Genomic DNA, 23,128 nt, shown 5'->3' with positions numbered 1-23,128 from the left:
TATGTCATGCATTTCTGCTAGTTAATTGGTTTATGTATATTGGTTTACTCCTGAGAGGAGTTACTGCTGTTACATGTATTCAGGCAACAGGGAACTCAGTCTGCTGGGCCTCTGAGGTGAGAGGTTATCTGACCATTGTTAATTACAGCCTTATTAGTACTGGCAAAAGTTGATGTTAAATGTATTTGTTCGTCACATTTGACATTTGTTGTGTGTGGTATCAGGGGCGCCTGCAGGAATTAATGCTATGGTACGCACCCCACTAGTTGCGTGCCTGCGTGCGTATTCTCTCTCTCCTGCTCAAACAAAATGTGTGCGCGTTAATTTTGATAACGTGTTCACTAACTTCAATAGAAAATTGTAAATTGTAGCCTGATGGCATGCAGCTAATAGGATACTGTCCATAGTTGGGAAGGTATGGTGGGCCAAAACACACACACAGGAAATTTTCTCTTGTTGAGTAGCCTGATGGTACGCACAGCGCGTACGGACGTACACCTGCAGGTGCGCCTGTGTGGTATAGTGCGGTAAACAGCATTAGGGAATGTACGCCTTTATTAGTAATCTCAGTGCATAAAATATTAATTGTAAAAATGTAAGTACAATACAGAATGACAAATTTACAGCAACATCATCACAAACCTGAAAGTAATATGATTTTGTAAAGTATCTATTAATCTTTAAAACATATTGTAATGTGGACCAAATAACACTCTATTCTACTCTACTGAAAAGAAACCAAACAGCTGTTGAAATATCATAATAGTATTATGCTGACATCTATTGGTGGAAAATAGCATAATAATTACACCAGTTTGATGATAAATGGTGATTGTTAATTATGATTATAAATATTATATTGGGGAGTTTAGTGCATTAAAAAAAGTGGCATCTTTCAAGAAAAGTAACTATTTCAAAGTAAAACAAATATTTGTTTATATTGTTTTCTTGTATTGGTCACTTCATCTGACTTGCAGAAGGGAAGTGATGTGCCAGAGCTGTTCTACGGACTCTTCTGAGCCAGCAGAGTTCCCCCTCCACTCATGTGATTCATTCCATCACAGTGAATTCTTCTTTTTGTTTGGACCTCCTGAAAGAGAAAGTCAAGTTTTTTACCAGGAAAGTGAAACTAAAGTAAAGCAGAGACGTGGCTTTCAAAAAGAAAATGCCAGGAGAGGTACTACCTCTCCATCTCTATTCCACTGTAAAATACAAATACAATATGAAATGAAAGACTTACTTGGTTAAAGGAGGGTTTGTGGACACAGTGAATGTAGGGCTTGGGTTCTGGCTCGATTTTCCCAAAATAGGTGTTATAGCACGCTACACAATCGATTAGTGGCTAAACAAAACATATGAACAAGCATTATTGAACACTGCAGTTTTTGAAAGATTTTTTTAAATAACTGAATGGCACTGCCCACTATACTCACTCTGTTATTTCTGAATGGACACTTAGTGGGATCAGCATTGGCAGTTCCTTTCGCACAGCTAGTCACTTTCAGGTAAAAGTTATGATAAAAGAACCTCACACCAAAACGGATCTAAATACCAAACGTATATAAATGATTGTTAGACGTAAAAAAATTAAATTATCACAGTATCAGAATCCTTCTGCTATAGAAGGCAAAAGGATTATTGAAACATGAAATAAACATGAAATAAAAAAACTTACATCTATATCTGATTTGTCAAGGCTTTTGAAGAAAAGGAAGTGGTTCTTGATGGCTGAGTGGCTGTTGAGTTGCTGCAAAGCCAGGTCCACTCCATTCCTGTAGAGATCAGGCAGCTTACTGTAGGCCTGCTGAGCTTCAGTGCAGCCCAGCACTCCAGCAGCCAACAGAAGGACAGTCAGGATATATGCCATGTTTCCACCAGACTCGGGACTCGAGTTCCCACTAAGTCTCCCACTGCGCATACTGTATAAAACAAAAGTGCCAAACTAACTCTGTCCCCTGACTGAGAGATCTGCTGTACTGCAGGAGATTGCGCAAATGGTTTTAGGGGAATAGAGGAGGACGGTCGATAGCTCACATGTTTTCTTTTGTCGCCACCCCCTGACTCTTTTTTTTTTGTTGTTTTGGCGGCGGGTAGCATTCTTTCAACATCAAGTTGCACAAGTCCAGACTTGTGATAGTTGCTGCGCATGATTTGTGGTGAACTCGAATACTACCAAAAAATAAAACAACTACAAACAACAGTTTAAATACATGCTTTTATTAGTCGGACAGAGATTACATAAGTTCCACAGAAGACAAATATTGGCATGTTTCACTGATTTAAAACAGTCAGCTCAACACAGTCGTTGTCAAGCACCTTTAAGCCACTTTTTCGTTTAACTCCTCGTCTTGTGTATTCCATTTGAAATTCTTGACCAAATTAATCAGATACACATGTCTTACAGTCAGTAATGATCAGACAATCAGTCAACATCTCTGTACAGCAGTATTATATAATCTTCAGTTATTCCTCATTTTGATGTTCAATTCTCTTTCAATACAGCCAAGAGGGTTGGGGATCCATTATTATAGCTCAAAGTGTTGCAATGATCCACTCGTGCTTTCTTCATTTCCTAATAGTCACAGACAAACAAAAAATTAACTCCTGAGCAATTATACCATTCTTTGAAAAGGACACTTTAAGAGTCCTTATTCCTTTAAGTAACAAATCAAGAGAGATGGGCTGAAGTACCTCTGTCAGTGAAGGCTTGTGTACACAGTGTACATAGGGTTTGGGTTCTGGGTCAATTTCTCCCTCAAAGGTTTTGTAGCAAATGGCACAGTCTATAAGTGGCTAAACAAGCAAAATGCACATCCAAAGAAAAACAATCATTAGAACAATTTTAGCTTTAATCTAATGTATTAACTGGAACTATTTTTTTCAGCTTGTCACCATCTAAGTTCAAAGACATTTTAACAAACACACTTACTCTGTCATTTCTGAACACACATTTCTTTAGATCAGGATCCACAGTTCCTTTGTTACATTTGGTAGCTTTCAGGTAAAAGTTGTGGTAGTAGAAGTTCACATTAAATCCAGCCTTTTAAAATAGAGTAGCATCAGACATTACCTCATAACATGAACATTTGCATAAGTAAGTTTGCATAAAAGGGAGAATCTGATTAAAAAAAAGCCAACAGTTCAGTTTGTTGTACAACTTTCTTTGGCACTAACAGCGATAACATAGACAGCTTGTTTACAATTGATTCCATTGTTGCGAAGCCTGCTTCCAGGCTCAACCATCGTCCTACTGGTTGTCATAGTTACCATCCATAAGCATGGTGGTGATTAAACTTTTTTTTACCAGATCTACTTCATAGGTGTCCCATTATTCAGAATGAATAGCCACCCCACCACCAATAAGAAAAGATTATTTCTTCTCTCAGGGTGATAAGTCAAAAATAAAGTATAGCAAATGAAGTTGACTAAATGAAATGCATGTTTTTTTACAAACCCTGATCAGCTGACTAGCTAAGTTCCACTTACATTTATGTCTGACATGACGAGGCTTTTGAAGAAGAAGAAGTGTTGCTGGATGGCTGAGTGGTTGTTGACGTGCTGCAAGGCCAGGTCCACTCCTTTCCTGTAGGGATCAGGTAGCTTACTGTAGGCTTCCTGAGCTTCAGTGCAGCTCAATGCTCCAGCAGCCAGCAGAAAGACACTCAGGAGAAACGCCATCTTTCCACCAGACTTTTGACTACTTTAGAGCAAGTAGCACTGTCTCTTGGACTACACGTTGGCTAAACATTAACTTTTAACCTCAAAAATATGTGGAATTCAAGCCCCTTCCCAACCCCTGGGAAGAGTAAACACCGATGTTGACAGTGACACTGACTCTTTGCTCTCCCTTTGCTCTAGTCTACGACTGGAAAAGTTACTGATGACAGATGAGATAGGTGCTCCAGTTTAGTATAAAAAGGACTCTCGCATGGCTTGATGTTATACAATCATTCTCAGGAAAACTTCGGTAACACTTTACTTGACAGTATCGACATAAGAGGGACATGACACTGTCATGAACATATGACACTGTCATGACACATGAAACCTAACCCTAATCCTAACCTCTAACCCTTATCCTAACCCCAACCCTAACCCTAACCTTAACCATAACTCTAAACCTAATCCTAACCCTAACTTGTTATGACAAAAAACGAATTACACTTAATAACAGAAGTGTTATGTCATAAACGTTTATGACTTGTTTATTTTATTATTATTTTTTTTTTTTATTGAGTTTTCCTTGCTCGGGAAATCACATCATTTACATCAGTTATAATTTAAGGTCAGAAAATAACAGTTCTTAAAAAATAACAAGTATTTTGATGGTTGAAGCCGTACATTAGATCTCATCAGGTGTCATAAATACATTTCATTAGCATTTCCCCGTATATGAATGCATGTGAACATACATTTAGACACGCACACACCCACACACAAACATACATATACATATATACACAGCCAGATATCCATGCAAGCGCATATGGAAATGCATAGATGTGCAAGTACAATCTTACATTCTTGTATGTTTACGCCAGCACACGCAGTATATACATACATACATGCATGCATACGGAAATGCATACATACACAAGTGGCTACATACAAATATTGCAATATTACTATAGATTTGTTTTTTAATTTTGTGCCAAATGTTTGGGGTACCTGTGTATATGGAGTTAGACATTTGTTCTAGACTCAATAATGTTTCAAATGTTTGTAGCCATGTTCTTTCATTAATGTTGATAGTGGTCTTCCAATTAACTGCTATGACCTTCTTGGCACTCATCAGGCCAATAGATACAGTTTTTTTCTTGAAGGGGGGCCAGTACATACTGTCCATATAATTAAAAATGCATAATTTAGGGTCTAGAGAGATCTTTTCTTTAGTAATCATAGATAAGTTTAATATGACATTCTTCCAAAATGTTTGTAATTTGGGGCATTCCCAGATCATGTGGAAGTAGGTTCCTTTCACTTTGTTACAGTGCCAACATTTGTCATCGTTATATGAACCCATAAGTGCAAGTTTCCTTGGAGTATAGTATATTCTATTGACAAACTTAAAATGTATAGTTTTATTGCGTGCAGAATTGGATATCTTATGCATTTTCTGCCAGATTGATTGCCAACTGTCTGAATCTATATTGTCTTTAAATCTTTCTCCCAAATATTTTCTAACGATGTAACAGCATCACTTTTCCAGTTGTTTATTATCTTATAAATTTTGCTGCTCAAGTGTGTCCCCTTTTTCATTATTACCATAAGATGTTTTTCTATATTGGATAGTTCTGGGAGTTGTATGCGTTGTCCAAAACTTTTTGTAAGTTGTGATCTAATTTGAAGGTATAACCAGAAGTATTTGTAAGTTCAAAATAGTTTTTCAGTTGTTCAAAGGACATTATAGTGCCTTCAGAAAAAAGGTGACCAAGTGAGCCCCTTTCTTTCCCACTCCTGATTTTGCAGTGTTTTCTTATCAACTGTAAAGGCACTGTTCTCCCATATCGGGGTATTTGGGGAGAGGTGTGGTTCAAATTGTAGCATGTTATGTAGACGTTTTATTATTTCACATGAGAATTTTATGATAGGATTATCTATATTCCTCAGATATTTGGTATTGAACCACAATGATTTTAAAGATAATTTGTAGTTGTCTGAAAAAATGTTGAACTCTATGTCCTCCCAAATTGTTGATTCAGTATAATTATAAGCCCATTTTAAGGGATATCTAGCATTTATGGCAATATAGTACTTCTCTAAGTTTGGGAGGCCCATTCCACCTTTGTCGCGGCTGAGATATAGTTTGTGTACACCAATTCTCGCTCTCTTGCCATTCCATATAAAGGAAGATAGAATAGAGTTGATTTTCTTAAAATAAACTTTTTCAAAGGGTAAGGGAAGAGCATTTATGACATACACTAAGCGAGGAAGAACATTCATTTTGATTGTATCTATTTTCCCCCATAGCGAGAGAGGTAAGTACTTCCATCGATCTAAATCATCTTTAATCTTCTTCAGGATGTTGGTCAAGTTTGTCGAAACTATGGTCTCCAAGTCGGGATTTAGAGTAATACCCAAATATTTGATACCCTCTGGGGACCACTTAAAGGGCAGATTTCCAAGACCAGAAGGATTTGTTAAGTGGCAATGCCTCAGATTTACCACAATTCATTTTATAGCCGGATAATTGACTGAAATTTTTAATTAATTCTAGAGTGTATGTAAGTGAGGAGGCAGGATTTAGTACAGTTAGTAAGATATCGTCGGCATACAAGAATAGTTTTACAGAAAAATCTCTAATAGGAATTCCATTAATATCTTTATTTGATCGAATTTGGCAAGCAAGTGGTTTTAGAGAAAGAATAAAAAGTAAAGGTGATGAGGGGCAACCTTGTCGAGTGCCTCGATGTAAAGAAAAGCCTTCTGAAAGTATTCCATTTGTGGAAACCTTTTTTTTCTAATTGGGTTACTATAGGGCAATGAAATGTATTTAATAATATTTTTTATGACTTGTTTATGACATGTTCATGACAGTGTCATGTCACTCTTATGTCGACACTGTCAAATAAAGTGTAACGGAAACGTCAAATTCAAATGTAGGTAGAGTCCAATGCTCAGAGATACACCCTCCTTTGAATCCAACAGAAACATTACTGGGTGATGCACAATTGTATTCAGATCATGACATTGACATTTTAATTGACTTCCACCTCAAAAAGTATTACCCCAAAAATCCCAAGCATTTTAAGTCAGGACTGACACTGATACTGCTTTGTAGCTGAAGATGGGACTTCAGTCTTAAATAATAAAATAAAAAATCTTTTGTGGACACATCACGTTTATTAAATAATTGTCGGTTACCAATTATATGAGAACTAGATGTACCGCAGAGCGGTACAAAATATGACCGCCGCCCAGTCCAGCACATTTTTTCCACAAAAAGAAATCACGCTGAAAGGCCTATATGATTCTAACTGTCTCACTAAATTGCATTATCCACACTCAATTCTCACTGGTATCTGCTAGACAACAAGTACCAAAACATGATTAGTTCATAGATTTTCACATGTAAAATTCATTTTATACAACCCCACCTCCATCTTGCCTGTTCATAATTCTGAGAAATTCTTGATTGTTTGTGTTATGTTTATGTTATGTGTGTGGGTGTGTGTGTGTGTGAGTGTGTGTGTGTGCGTGCTTGTGTGTGTGCCTGCGTATGTGTCTGTGCATGGAAGCGTACATATGTCTACTGTGTGAGTATGTGTCATACGTATGATTACTGTGTGTGTGTGTGTGTATCTGTTTGTGCACATGTGTGCACATGAAATGGGTTAACATGACCCCTGGAGGCAAACATACCGAAAAAAATGGTCATCCTAGGCCCTACAGTTCTCAAGATATTCACAGAGAACTGTGTCTGCCCTACCCTCCTTTCGGGGGGTCCAGTCCAGCGGGGGGGCTACAGATCAAAACGAAAAATGACGGTTCCATGCTATCCATGTGGGGGTACATGCCCACCAAGTTTCTTGTACCCCGGTCTTTTAGTGTCCCGGGAATCCTTGTTGGTGTACGTCACTAAATGTACACATAAATTATTTTATTGTAAGGCCCCCCATGAATGAAAGTACACAAAACTTGGCATGCATTCGGAGGGTGTCATAATGATCCTACACTTTTAATTTCGTGCAGTTTTAACCTTGTCAGCCAGATATATTGTGATGAAAACACCTACTTTTTTGCTTTTTAATTTTTAACTAGGTGGCGCTATACATGAAATAAGTGGTAATGGGATGGGTTGACATGCCCCCTTAAGACCAACATACATAAAAAAGATGGACCTCCTAGGCCCTACGGTTCTCGAGATATTCACAGAAAACTGTCTCCGGCCACCTACAGGCCAGTTGGTGTATAGTAACATAAATTAATTTATTGTGTGGCCCCCCATGAACGGAATTCCACAAAATTTGGCGTGCATACAGAGGGTGTCATAATGATCCTACACTTCCATTTCGTGCAGTTTTGACTATGTTAGGTCACAGATACCTTCAATTACAACACCTCATTTTTACTTTTTTGTGTTTAACTAGGTGGCGCTATACATGAAATGAGTGGTTATGGAATGGGTTGACATGGCCCCTTGAGATCAACATACAAAAAAAAATGGTCCTCCTAAACCCCACGGTTTTCGAGATATTCACAGAAAACTGTGTCTGCCCTACCCTCCTTTCGGGGGGTCCAGTCAAGCGGGGGGGTTACAGATCAAAACGAAAAACGATGGTTCCATGCTATCCATGTGGGGTTACATGCCCCAGTGTCCCGGGACTCATTGACGGAAATTTGGGCATGCGAAAAAAAAAAAAAAAAAAAGAAAAAAAAAAAAAAATCTGACTAAACCTATATGACCGCCGCTTCGCTGCGCGGCGGTCATAATAATTGTGCATCATTTTGCAACAGTATGTCATATTCCCATCACTATGCCAATGGTACCTTTGTACCTGCCATTGTTAGTAATTACTGACAGAGTAACTACACTACCCTCCAGAATTATTGGGATCTTTGGTAAAGTTGACTAAAAACAAGTATAAAAAATAATCTTTTGGTGATTTATTGTACTCCCACAATGAAAACAATGAGGAAAAATCCACCCTTGAAGGGAAGCAATTTTATTCTGAGAAAAAGGAAAATGTCATGAAGAAATAAATATATATATTATTTTTTTAAGTATATTTTTTGGGCTTTTTATGCCTTTAATGACAGGACAGTGGAGTGTGACAGGAAGCGAATGGGAGAGATAGCAGGGGTGCATTTTCCTATCTAATTTCAACTTATCTATCTATCTATCTATCTATCTATCTATCTATCTATCTATAACATCGGAAAGACAACAGAATATACTAAATCTAAATAAAAAGAAAGTGTGTTGTAATTTGTAAGTCAGAGAATGTCTATGAAAACTAGGTACTTGCTTGGTCAAAGACCCATGGTTATCTTGCCCCCACGTACAGTATGGAGGATGGTAAGATAGGCAAAAAAAATCCATAAGAACCACTGTTGGAGAGTTTCATACAAAGGTATCATGGGGTCACCAACTCCCCCAAAAAATCTTCAAAAGTGACCTCACTGCTAATAGATTATTTAGAGGGCATGCCAGGTAGAGGGAGGAGGTCCAACACCTACAGTAACATTGTGGTGCACTGATAACAAGCTGGCTCTCAACACCAAGAAGACCAAAGAGCTCATTGTGGACTTCAGGAAGTCTAAAGCTGGCACACACACACCCATGCTCATCAACGGGACTAAGGTGGAGCGTGTCACCAGCTTCAAGTTTCTGGGTGTCCACATCTCTGAGGACCTCTCTTGGACCCTCAACACCTCTACCCTGATCAAAAAGGCTCACCAGTGTCTCTTCTTTCTGTGGAGACTAAAGAAGGTCCATCTGTCTCCTCAGATCCTGGTGAACTTCTACCGCTGCACCATCGAGAGCATCCTCATCAACTGTATCACAGTTTGGTATGGCAACTGCTCTGCCCATGACTGGAAAGCACTGCAGAGGGTGGTGAAAACTGCCCAATGCATCACTGGTTAATTTTAGTCCCCTGATCTAAACTCCATAGTAAAACAGTGGGGTGAGCCAAAAAGGGGAATGCACAAGTGTGGACCTAGGAATCTGGACGATCTGGGAAGATTTTGTAAAGACGAACGGTCTTAAATCCCTTGCTTTGTATTCTCCAACTTTATGGGGTGTCATAGGAGAATATTACAAGCTGTTTTATTGGCAAATGGAGGCTTAAGAAGGTGGTGCCAAGGGGTGGCAATAATTGTGAGCGACAACAATTGTTTGCTTCCTTTCAAGGTTGGATTTTTTTTTTTTTTTAAATCACCAACAGATACATTTTTTATACCGGCTTTTAGTCAACTTTCACAGCAACTTTCATGGCAATTGGATAAATAAAGGCTGAGATATCAGTTCATTTACTTTGTTACAGCGCCCATAGAGGCCAAATTACACCAATGTCATTGTGCGTTCCCACAATCAAGTGCCAAGTCCCTGTACCAAGTTTGCCTTTAGTACATCAAAGTGTTGCTAAGATATTAGCTGTCTTTCTTTATTACAGCACCCCTAGAGGCCAAATGACACAACTTTCCTTGCACGTCCTCACAATCAGCTACCATGTCCCTGTACCAAGTTTGGACTTCATACATCAAAGCGTTGCTGAGATATGAGCCTACTTCCTGTATTGCAGCGCCTCTAGAGGCTAATGATGCAGATTTCCTAGTGCGTCCTCACAATCAGGTACTAAGTCTCTGTACCAAGTTTGGACTTTGTAAATCAAAGTGTTGCTGAGATATGAGCTCACTTCCTGTATTGCAGCGCCCCCTATAGAGGCTGAATGTTGCCAATTCCCTAGTGCATCCTCACAATCAGGTACTAAGTCCCTGTACCAAGTTTGGACTTTGTACATCAAAGCGTTGCTGAGATACGAGCTCACTTCCAGTGCCCTAGCCTGACAATTCTAGTCAGAATGAGTCTGATACTGCTCCATTGGGACATAATTATGTGGCGTTTCAACCGATACAGGGGGGGAATGCCTCTGCACTCAATTGGATAGACCTAACCAATCAGAGCAACGAAATAGCTTACCGTGAGGTGTAGGAAGAAAACACACAAACCATCCTTCTTCTTCACAAATGCCTTAACATTGTTTTCTGGTCTTTTGTAAAAATTAGTGCTGTCAATAACTCCTAGCCTACAACATTCATTAGCGAATTCTAAGAGATACGTTGTAGGGTAGGCTACTAGGAAAAAACTGATATATCTACCTATATCCCCTCCATTTTTAAAAATAATTCTGTTGAACACTGATATGCTACAAACATGTTAAACAGCTGGGAAAGGCTGTCGCAAATCCTTAGAACAGGTGGTCAATCAGAGATTTCAAACAAACGAGGGAACATGTCGCAATGCAATAGCGCTGTTTTCCCTTGATGAAAGTGAAACCACAAGTTTTCCCACATCTCAACTTTGGCCAAAGTTTTCAGAAATAATCGTTTTCAGTGATAAAACCTCATTAAATAATATGCATTTTCCATATGGGGTCTTAAAAGCCATGTATCCTTCTAGTCACAGCATTTTTGTTTCAAACATAAGCCTAATCTAAGCGTGCTCAGATGATGTGATAGACCAGGCGCTGTTGCTCACCTGTCCATCATCGTAAAGCCCGATTTGATTGGTCCGCCCGATCTAGGGCGAGCATACTTGCTCCACAATGGAGCAATGCCAGACCGAACTTCCCGACCTCAAATGTTGTGGGCGGGACTAAGTTCGGAAGGCTACCAGGCTACCAGCTCCCCCCTATAGAGGCCAAATGATGCCAATTTTCTAGTGCGTCCTCACAATCAGGTACCAAGTCCCTGTACCAAGTTTGGACTTTGCACATCAAAGCCTTACTGAGATATGAGTTCACTTCCTGTTTGGGCGGCTTGACCGAGAATAAGGAAAAACATATTTAAAAAATCTTTGTATATTCCCACAAGGTGTTTGGGTGCTCTGAAAATGATAACCAAAATTATTTTTCAGACTTGTGAGGTCTGCTGTTCAGACCCTGAAGGGATTTATTTTCTGTTCATTGCTTTTTGTGAGAGTGTTTCTACTTATCTCAGTAAGGAAAATAAATCAAGAGCCTATGTTGAGTACAAATATTTCTTCTGAAGCGTGACGATTTTGCTACATACTATTCCTATTTATGTACCACCAAGCAAAATTTGAGCCTCCTACATGGTTTAGTTCTTGCGCTGTGGGCTTGTGAACTTTGACAAAAAAAAGAGCCCGAACAAAATCGACACCCCCCTCCCCCTGTAAAACTGGCTGTATCTTGGAAAGTATTGATCTTACATAAGAGTAATTTTACAGTGTGTCTCCTGGGTAACATAGGTACACCTGGTAATTTTTTCAGAATTTTTTGAGACCTAAGTGTGTGGGCCCTGGTTGAACTGAGGTGGAATGACCCAAAAATAATTCAGTGGAAATGCATGGATTCCAGTTTCTTCCAGTAGCAGCAACTGGAATCCATGCATTTCCACGGATATATTTTTGGAATCTGATCCCTTATCATACCTGTTAATTCTTACTCGTCGCTAGACTTATCGTGACTAAATTCAAGATGGCTGCAAACGCTAAACTTCGTGAAGATACTGTCTGTATAAATCGTCTTGTAAGTAAACTACCAGTGCTTTTTCAAAGTTCTCAATGTCTCGTTTTAAATGTCAGGGCCTCGTAAATGGTGTAAAACAGTGATTTATTTTAGGGCTGTCAAAATAACTGATTAATTTCGATTAATTAATTTGAGAAAAAATAACTGATTAAAAAAAATAACGCAGATTAATCGATTCCGTATGACCCCGAGCCGTTGTAGTCAGTAACCATTAGACTGTAAAAAGAAGGAGCGAGAAGAAAATGTCTAGATCATTGATTGGAACATTTACTTTTAAAAAACGGCCTGATGGTGTTGATTAAAATAAAGTCCTCTGCAATGTCTGCAGCAAGGAATTTGCATATCACCGGAGTTCATCAACTCTAAAGTCGCACATCAATGCAAAGAAATAGACATTGAGGGGAGTGTTCATTTATTTTCATTGTGTCCCCTAGGTTATATCTGTGGCCTGAAATACCTTGTATATGAAAAAAAAACTTCTTCCCGAAGCACTTTTGAATTTATTTCCTCAGCATATTAGGTCATATCATAGATTATTATGGCCATTATTAAAATAATAATAAAAGAGTTTTTGAACTTTAATGTCATTAATGCTGATTATTCAATGATTCATTTGAATTTAAATATTTTAAATGCTTTCACAGCAAATATTATATATGCGATTAATTTAGATTAATTAATCACAGAGTATGTAATTAATTAGATTAATTTTTTTAATCAATTGACAGCCCTAATTTATTTGCATGGCTAGCCCGATGCCGAAGCACCACCATTGAAAAAGCTGTTGGTAGCATCGGCTAACTAGCGCCAGATTTTGGAGTGCAGGGGACAAGCCGAGATGGGCTATGAGACATACGTTCACACTCGGTATCATGTTTCAACACACTTTAGGTCAATATCACACCGGAATTCTCCTTTAATAAGTTTGTATTATTAAACTATGGTGAGGTTTATACTATAAAAAGGGCATACTATTATCAGAAAATGGCAATTAAATAGTCAATTGTAATGATTAGCATGGTAATTGTCAACAGAAATTTCATGACAGCCCTACAGGTGATTGAGACCAAGGAGTAGTAGACCTGATTCTTCAGGATGTTTCGCAACAGACTCTTTAAGCCTCTTTAAGTCTTTGCTGGCATGTCTGCTACTCACATCAGTCTCAACAGTAGCACAGGTCTCTCTGTGTCGGTCTCTCTTGTTCACGCTCACACACACACACACGCACGCATCTTCATTCTTGGAAATTTGCAAAAAATGGGGTGACACAAATGCAGGGCATTAATACAAAATTACTTTATTTTATATCCATGACCTACACACATGTGCACAGATAAGGTAAGCCAAAAAAAGATAAATGTTTGATTGAAACAGATACAATATGCATACAGTTCCACACAGGACTTCTGTAAGAGGTTTGAGATTTCTGTTGTAGCCTAGGTTTAGAACGAATGTGTCTGACATCAATATGCCTTATTTTGACTTTCTTGAGATAATGCACATGTAGACACAAACTTGTGCAGACTGTGCAAAAAAAAAAAAAAAAAAAAAACATGATCACATCACCAACACATCTTTCCCATACATGATACTAGCAGTTCACAAAAAAAGAGAATGAAAGAGTTCAGACAATGCAAAGAACAGTTACATGGCACTCTCAAAACACTTTCAGTAAGGACAATACAGTCAAAGCTGGTAATACAAACAACAGCAATAAAGGCTTTGTGGAGGAGTGCAGACACTGGCAGAGCAGGGGAAGGCAAACCATAAAAAGACCTTGGCCTACAAAGGAATCCAGTTGTATGTCTGAAGATAAAAATCTGTAGTTTATAAAATTATATTTATAGCTCTTCATTAATAATTTACTCAAAAAATATAACCTCACAAAGAGTCCAACTGATCCTCAGATAAGAAAAGGATACATGATATCTTAATGTACTGTGATTAGTTAAAATCAGCGTTTCTTCCTATGATTGTGCTGTCAGTTATGTTTATTATATTACTTTAAAATCATCAAGTAAGCAAAACTAAGTTATATGTGGAATGTTAAGAGCACTTTCTGACCAGCTGAAGCACTTGGAAGAATTCAGAGAAAGTAAGCCTTGATATAACTTGTTCTGAAAACATTCAAATATATATACAGAGGTTTGTCTAAAATACATGGGAAAACTAAAAAGAGGACACAACAGACTGACAAGAAAGCAAGAAAATGAGTTAAGCTTACTTCAATATGTAGCCCGTAACAGCCAACAGCAACCACCCCTCCCTCCCCTCCCATCTATGGGCCATGTCACCCTAAATCAAGGGGATGCTGAGGAAACCCATACCACCATTACAATTTAATTTTGTGACATCATTCCTACGACTAAGAAGTCCAGCACATCATCTGAAAACAAAAATTCCCACATACCTGGTTGAATTGGCACTTAAATGTGTTACGGGATAATACACGATGATTTAAGAGAATTACAACAAGCTGCAAGAAGTCTTGTCAAGATGACGTCTAGTTCCACCATTTCTAAAAGTGTGAGACACCAGCAATGCTCCCAAACATAATATGAATGATTTTATACCCAAACTGAAATACACCAATACACCAGTGAGTGTGTGTCAAACTGGTCTCAACTGGATGCTCATAGACTCCTGCTCATAAAGCAGGACAGGAGAAACAGGGTTAGGCAGCATTAAGCCTGTGGTTGCTACTACACTGTAAGTGCAGTTATTAAATCTCTCTGACAGTTAGAGTTATTTAGGGGCTCAGTAACTGCCACACAGGTAAACCAATTAGCTGGCATCCACTAAAGCTACTGAGATACTGAGAAGTGATGGCCGATTCAGATAGAAAGAGGTGGATGTGACCACTTACCGGTCCACAAAGCCAGTTGTTCACTGTTCATGTTCACTGGAACACAATGTAGCGTTGCATGAACTGAGTGAGCCTGAAAACCCATTACTGCAGTGACATTACTGCAGTTATGCTGCAGGCATAGATTGGCAACACTGAAATATTCAGCACAGTGATAGTCAGGGATCATACAAACATAGTAATACCCATGTGATCAAGCTACATATACCTACAGTACAGCACTCTCCCTGGTACAATAACAATATCAGACAACAGAAATGAGCGGGGGAAAGAACACCTACTTTCGTTCCTATGTGTATGTGGCTAAATGGAACACTAGTGAAGCACAGATGTTCCAATGCAGCAGCTTCAATTTTTCTGAAATGTGTAGTGACGTATACAAAAATAAATATTACAAAACATCTGAAATCATTGACCTCTGAGTCACGTTACGTTGCAGGACGAGGGGGGAATGTCCAGTTACGATTATATAAAATTTCCACCATAGGGAACACTATTTTTTCTTCTAATAGGAAGAATATTCTCTGTGCCCAGTGGAAGACACTGTTGCCACAGACAACCTCCCATGTGAAAGTCATCACCATAAAGGCATCCTTCATTTGGAAAGTGGAGAAAATGGACGGATGCTTTCTAAAAGACCAGAAGCAGAACAGGCTTTGGTAAGGGAGAGTCTACTTCATGTGTGTCTGCCTTCTAGTGTCTGGAAATGTTCAAGGAGAGATACAAAGGTGATTACCCATGAACGAGAGAGGGTGAAGGTGGGTGGTGCGTGTGCATATATGTGTGTGTATGTGTTCTGTGCGTCAGTTCAGATTGGCTACAGAAAAAGCTCCCTAAGGCACTTCACATTGGCCATTGGAACGGAGTGGCGGGTGGACACATTTGATGTGGGGAGCTGGCGTTGGGCGTGGCTCACACAGGCATGTGCATCTCTGTGTACTCGTCCTGGCCTTCCCGCTCATCAAAAGTGGGCTCAGCATCATCAGCATCCAGCTGAGGGTTACACAGACACAAACAGACATTCTTAGCATTGTCAACAAAATATCTATACATGCTGTATATTATATACAGTTCTGGAAGAAGATAAGACACCACTGCACACTTTTCTGATGTCATCCTACGGTTGCTAAGTGACATTTGAATGAGTTGACAGTCATAATTCAAATTTGCAGTGGTCTCTAAATTTTGAATATGACTGTCAACTCATTTGAATGTCACTCACCAACCGTAGGATGACAGACAAATGTGCAGTGGTCTCTTAATTTATATATATATATATATATATATATATATATATATATATATACACACATATATATATATACGTATATACAGTATATATACACACAGTACACACACACACACACACACACACACACACACACACACACTGTTCTATGCTCTATGACTGTTGTTGATAGACTCATCCTCTCACCACCTGGGATATTTTTAAACCCATTCAGCCGTCATTTGGTGTACAAGTGCCATTTGTATAAGCAGTGGTATATGTGTGCGGTCAACTCACACACTGCATCTCTCTGGCAGTGAAGATTCGTGGAAGGAGGAACATCTTGACGGGGACGGTGAGGATGAGGACAAAAGGGAAGGCCAGCGACGCAGCAGTGGACATGACTGCCCACAGCACAGCCAGACACACCACCTGCACTGCTGTGAACAGGTGCATGCGTAGCGTTCTCACCTGCGGGAGCAGAGAGGGTGATGATTACACAGTCAGATCACATAGTTAGTTATTCCTCTACCACAGCCTCAGTGAAAGGGTTACACTGTGTTCTTACAGATTGTCCAAACAGAAAGCGAACATTAACGAAAAAATCAATTTAGTTACACTGTTTTGAATGGGAATGTCCTGAACAGTACGCAACATGAAGCAGTGCTGTGCAACGCAGCGTTTTGTGAGAACTTTTGTCAGACTCTCCGTTTGTATTTTCTTTCTGTCGCTCATGTTGCTCTGCTATTTTAAATGTGAAATATGACGCAATAGAAGGGAATATTTAACAGATTCAGTGTAGATAGTCAGATAACATTGAATGCTACCAGACAGTCGCTCGCTTGGATCCTGTTAGGGCACACTGTTACAGTGGTCCATGCTGGTGCTTACTATCATATGAAGAGCTCAGGTATGTTATTATGCTTTCACCCTTTGCCTCTACTCTACTCTACTCTACTCTACTCTACTCTACTCTACTCTACTCTACTCTACTCTACTCTACTCTACTCTACTCTACTCTACTCTACTCTACTCTACTCCTGTCTGTCTGTCTGTCTGTCTGTCTGTCTGTCTGTCTGTCTGTCTGTCTGTCTGTCTGTCTGTCTGTCTGTCTGTCTGTCTGTCTGTCTGTCTGTCTGTCTGTCTGTCTGTCTGTCTGTCTGTCTGTCTGTCTGTCTGTCTGTCTGTCACGACTCAAGGAATTGTCCGTGCTGTGCTGAGTTCTCACCTTGCGCACATACATGTGGTCAGGATGGTACTTAGGAGGCATGAGTAGCAGCTGGATGCGTTCAGTCAGCTGGATGCCATTGAGAGACATCACGCCCATGTAGAGGAAGATCCCAAACAGAACAGCAATGGGGATCTTACGCAGGAGGTCCCCAATCACAATTGACAGACCTGAATGACGGGGAGGGGTGAGAGGAGGGATAAAAAGTTAAAAGTAAAAAAAGGTAAAAAAAAAAAAAGGTAAAATCATCATACCAACAAATGTTGTTGTTCAAAGTTCAATATACTTGCTCATACACAGCACAATATATACCCTTTCAACTGCATAAACAAACATGTGTGTTCCTAAGGCATTTCCGGTGGCACAGCAAACAAAATTGAGCTAGTGGTAACGTCGGAACAAACAAAAATAAAAAAGTTGTAACGTCAACATTCTGTAGAGCATTACGGTAACGTTTTAATTTCAGTATTTAATTTATGTATTTTCATATCAAAGTATCTGCATTGGTTTTGAACGTTTCAACCAGAAACCCTCCAGGAGCTGATTGAAAGGGTCTGTATGCTTTAAGCTAGGTCCTGTGCTGCAGCACGCTAAAGTAGTGTTACTCACCCACTAGAATGGCCACCAGAAGCCCAGTCACCCTCTGCTCTTTCACCTCCTGGATACGTGGCTTGTCTCCAGGGGCCACGGCCTTGCTCATGACGGTGAGTGCGTTGACGTGGGTGACGGAGCGGACAGTGGCTGCGGCCATCCACGGCAGGCCGAACAGGGCACAAGTGCCCCCTAGAGCCACAATCACCAGCAGGTCCAAGTGAAAGCCGGAGCCCTTCACCAGCATCCGCTCCTTTTTACTGACTATCAGGCTGTAACATGGGAGAGAATGGAGAACAGAGAGAGAGAGAGAGAGAGATGGAGAGAGATCAAGCCAGAGTGAGACCGATGGTTTCATATTAAAATGACTTGAGAGTATGAGGTATACAAAGATACAGTATTGTTTAATAATTCACATGCCTGACCACATGACAACACATCCTGCAATGTTGCAGAATAAAAAGCTTGCTTGGTTCTCAAGCTGTTACTTCAGTTACTGTGTTCACTGGTTATGTCGACTATGCGTCATCTTGGTGCTATGTAGAGAAAGACTGGCTTTGACTCAGAGCATTAATCCTAACTTATCACCCGGAGAGAAGAAATAATCTTTTTGATTGGCTGGTGGGGTGGCTATTAATTCTGAATAACAAAACACCTATGAAGTAGATCTGGTAAAAAAAGTTTAATCACGAAGGGAAACTATAACAACTATAGTAGGACAACGGTTGAGCCTGGAAGCAGGCTTCACAACAATGAAATCAACTGTAAACAAGCTAACTGTCCATGCTATCGCTGTTAGGGCCAAAGAAAGTTGTACAACAAAAAAGTCGGCTTCTTTTTAAATGAAGCCGCTTGTTTCCTTTGCATGCTATAAAGGCATGACTATTGCCTATAGTGGCAACCGGGTGATAAGTGGGATAACAGGCTTCGAGGTGTCCTGTTGTACGGAATTAATGGACATGGGCGGAGGCTCCACTGCACATCGGGGAGTTCTTAGCCCTCGTCCATTAATCCTGTAACACGACACCGCTGCGCCAGTTATCCCTTACATAACATCATTAAGTCATTAACATTACGTGGTGATCTGTGTCTCCATGAAAATGAGGATGAAGACTAGCAGAGCAGGAAGGATGCTGGCAGCCATCATCCAGATGGGGAAAGGGTCATTCATGCCAAGAGGATTCACAAACCAGCCACGCTTGGATGGGCTGGTCACAGATAACCCATTGGGCACACTCAGTTTCTGTGAAAGGATGAAAACCATTTAATGTTTAAAAGGACAAGCATTTTAAAAATCTGTAGGCTTTTTATGTTATATTCACAACTTTTTATTTGGCTATTTGCATCTTTCAATCTTGCATTGTTTTAAAAGATACTACACTGTATCTGTATCCGCTTAATTGGGAAGTATGCGGTGTGTAAGCCTCACCTACGGTGGCCCTGAGCCTCAGGGCCACCGTACTCACCTGTGTAAAAGTGTCCTGAATGCTGTAGTCCACCAGCACCATGATGAGGATGGCAATTGGGACACCAAAATCTCCAATCACCCTGCGAAGCTGTGAAGAGCCACACAAAATTGGTATTCATCAAACCTCCACGTCTGAACAGGTTCAATGGAACTCCACTCCATATGCACACTTATAAACATTCACGTTAGGACACATCATTATGGGGCCTAATGTGAATGTTTATAAGTGTGCATATGACCTCATATTAGCATATGATCTTAGACCTTTGCCCCCAATCATTCACATTAGGGCCCTTAATGTTTTGCTTATATGGCCTTACCCTGCCAGGAAAAAACGCGCTGTTCTTAAACTTGCGCAGGTAGAAGGCGATGAAGAACGTTCCCGACATGAGCACCAGGGAGAGCAGGGCTGTGTTGGGCTCTCCGCGGTTACTGGGGGTGAGGGTGGTGGTGCTGTTGTCTGGCAGCAGACTCATAGTGATATTCTCTGATGTGCTGTTGCCATCGGTGCTATTGATGATAGTGCATCGCTTCAGTGGATGGTGCAGGAATATCTGAAATATGGGAGGATCAGGCTTACATTTTACACTTAACCATAGTGGAGGTTTTTCTCCCATTTCTCAGTAATCAACCAAAGACAAACAGCTACTCAACAACTAGTCAAACCCAGTGTCCAGTCTGACCTTTCCCAGTTTGGAGAATGTCTCATAGATGAAGATGAGGGAGATGAGGATGGAGAAAATCTCCTGAGTGAATCGCGACACAAAGCGGACCAGGAAGCTCCCCTCAAAGGCCACCATGAGCACGACTATGATGATGAGCCAGAAGCCGATCCAAACGCGGCCTGTGAGGTACTCCACGTTGTTCGCCTTACAAAACTGCAAAGGGGGACAAACAAGAAGACTTTCTAAAACTGATAATTCCGGTCCTTGATTGTGATTGGCTGAATCGCGTTCGATGCCGTTGTAAAATGCAGCATAAACATACACCTTAACCGCATTTTGTTCTACATTACTGCGATACCATAACTTGATACAAAAGTTAAAGTAGCTGCGTCTCGACGTTGCTTGGCAACCATTCAGATAGAGGAAATATATTTCTTGGCGGAAGAATGATTATCTATGAATAAATCGGTTCCATTTCTAGTTGCTGTGCCTTTACTTTATGAAACTTTGTATTTATAGTAACAGTTTTAGAAAAGCAATAAACCACTCGAGTGCGTAAGTTACACCGAGCGTCGTGCCTAACAACGGCCCTTAGCTGTTGTAGAATCAGTGTAACCTACGGCCTCTCGGGGGTTATTGCTTAAATAAGATGACCTCACCTCATCTTCCCATTTAACTCAAGTTGAAGGTGCCCCCCACCAGTACAGTTTCCAGCATTACCAATGCTTATTACACTAACTGAACGGTCATGAATACGCAAGGGGGAAAAAATGCACATGGAAGAAAAAACTGAACCTAACCAACCCAGGGAGAGAGGTCAGCGGCACTCACCGAGAAGAAGGCCTCCTCAAACACCAGAAGGGGCCCGGAGAAGCCCACCACCAGCAGTGGCTGGGCTCCCAGCAGGCAGAAGAGCACGCCCTGGATGGCCGTGGACACGATGAGCTCCGACACGCCGATCAGGCCCTCTGTCTTCTCCCCCAGCAGCCCGCCGAAGGTGATGGCGGGCGAGAGCGCCGCAAAGTAGATGAAGATGACGGCGGCCATGCACTGTGCGTTCAGCGCATCCTTGAAGTCACTGATATACTTGGGGTAGCGGCGGCGGGCATCGCGGATTAGGCCCCCGAACGGCCTGCCCGAGCGTTGGAGAGGGTCGTCGCTGGGCTTGCCAGCAGCCAGGAGGGATTCTGGGAAGAACGACAAGGTGGGGGGATGAGTACAATCACAGAAAGCCATCATATGATTTGTTTTCACAATTAAATGTTATTTCTCTCCCACTGGTCAAGACAAGCTGGAAAGTTAACATATACCAGAGACCCAGAAACCAGAGGCGGGCTTTATGTGATGACAGATAGAGCAGTGCAATCAAAACAACCAATGGCTGCACAGATGGCGACAGGGTTAAACAGATACAGACGTGTATTCAACTGCTACAACTGCATTTAAAAACTTTGTTTACAAGATCTTTGTTTACTTCCGAAACAATATGGTAAGAGTTTAATGGACCAATTTAAGTTTAATTTCACTGCTAGTTATACACCTGGTAGTCACAAGTCAATGAACCCTTTCCTGACCCACTCTCAATCTAAACTGAGATGCGGTCTGATGTCAACGAGGCGAGGCTACCGTCCCACCCCGGCATGCGCACCTTTCTCCTCCGGGCTCTTGAGCTCTTTGGCCAGTAGTTTCTCCTCCTGTTCCTCGCGCTTGCGCAGCATCTCCCGCTGGAAGCGCGCCACTGAGCGCAGCAGCTCTTCGCCCCCCACCTCCGAGGGCGGCAGCACGATGCTGCAGTCCAGGAAGCTGTTGATGGCGTTCAGGAGGTCGTGTCTGTCGTCCGCCAGGTAGGCCGCCTCGTGAAAATGCTGCGGAGAGGAGTGAGAGGTGAGCGAATACAAAAATCGAAAAAATTTTACCAAGAAATGAAACACCAAAATCTCATTTGTGTATATAGAGACAGAGAGAGAGGTGGAGAGGGATATTATTTTAACTCATTTTGGTATAAATGTAACAGTATCAGTTTCATTTAATTTGTGCTTTAAAAATACAATCCTATCAACACGAGTATTTACACACAACAATACTGAGTGATGTGAGCACAATGCTACTGTGTCCTTGGACCATGGGTTCATGTCTCTACACTTATTATACGGCTCTTCACAATGCTTGTAGAACGCTCCATTGACTTGAATGGGATTTCCCAACGTTCTACGGTAAAATAAATTCATGTAATTACCGCTGCAAACATATAATTACCGCTGTCAATGGCAACGGGTTTTGTGCTGCTGATCATATCACTCCGCAAGTATTCCGGTCACTTCTTCCATTGGAACTTCATTCAAAAGTGAAAGCAGACGGTTGATCAGAGTTCTAAAGAATGTTTGATTTAAGTTCAGCGTGTGTTGCGAACTATTTGTTTCTCAGCAAAAGCCACGACGAAACGGTAACAAATAAGTGTAAAGAGACATATCGTGGAGTTTATTTTTTCATTTTGGCAGGTAGCCGTATAATAAGCGGGATAATGTATAGAACGCCGGTCATTATGGGGAAAATAAGTCCCGACAGGGCAAAAAAGACCAGGGTCTTGTTTCGCCCTGAAGGGACTTATTTTCCCATAATGACCGGCATTCTATACATCATGCATCTCTTAACTTACCTTGTCAGACATGAGTGTTGAAATGGAGCGACCGATCTGATGGTAATCCATGCTGGTGCTGGGCGGCCCGAGCAGGACGAAGAGGAAGCGGACCGGCACCGGCACCTCCAGCACCGAGTCCAGCTCCTGCGCCTCCTGCAGACGCACAAACGCCATGGTGGGCTGCTCCAGGAAGTCCACCGCACCTAGGGGGAGAGAGACAGAGAAACAC

At 40.9% G+C, this 23,128-nt stretch overlaps 1 protein-coding gene across 3 annotated transcripts in view; it reads right to left on the bottom strand.

The window, feature by feature from the left end:
* Positions 1-13,530: 13,530 nt before the first annotated feature.
* slc4a2b (solute carrier family 4 member 2b) overlaps positions 13,531-23,128 on the bottom strand; it is a 50,907-nt gene continuing 41,309 nt past the window's right edge. For all 3 annotated transcript variants that reach the window (XM_076290490.1, XM_076290491.1, XM_076290492.1), the window contains 11 exons: positions 22,918-23,102; positions 21,910-22,126; positions 21,093-21,448; positions 20,280-20,474; positions 19,917-20,150; positions 19,595-19,684; positions 19,205-19,371; positions 18,147-18,400; positions 17,538-17,707; positions 16,607-16,780; positions 13,531-16,074 (listed from right to left, as the gene is read on the bottom strand). In XM_076290490.1, coding sequence (XP_076146605.1) covers positions 15,994-16,074; positions 16,607-16,780; positions 17,538-17,707; positions 18,147-18,400; positions 19,205-19,371; positions 19,595-19,684; positions 19,917-20,150; positions 20,280-20,474; positions 21,093-21,448; positions 21,910-22,126; positions 22,918-23,102 — 2,123 coding nt within the window. In that variant the 3' untranslated portion in view covers positions 13,531-15,993. The remainder of the gene's footprint in view (positions 16,075-16,606; positions 16,781-17,537; positions 17,708-18,146; positions 18,401-19,204; positions 19,372-19,594; positions 19,685-19,916; positions 20,151-20,279; positions 20,475-21,092; positions 21,449-21,909; positions 22,127-22,917; positions 23,103-23,128) is intronic.

Source organism: Alosa pseudoharengus, unplaced genomic scaffold (genome assembly GCF_046254945.1).
Source record: "Alosa pseudoharengus isolate Yale_2024_CS ecotype anadromous, Long Island Sound unplaced genomic scaffold, YU_APseudo_1.1 YU_APseudo_1.1_scf_18, whole genome shotgun sequence".
Taxonomy (NCBI): domain Eukaryota; kingdom Metazoa; phylum Chordata; class Actinopteri; order Clupeiformes; family Clupeidae; genus Alosa; species Alosa pseudoharengus.
This window is presented reverse-complemented; position numbering and strand designations above follow the sequence as displayed.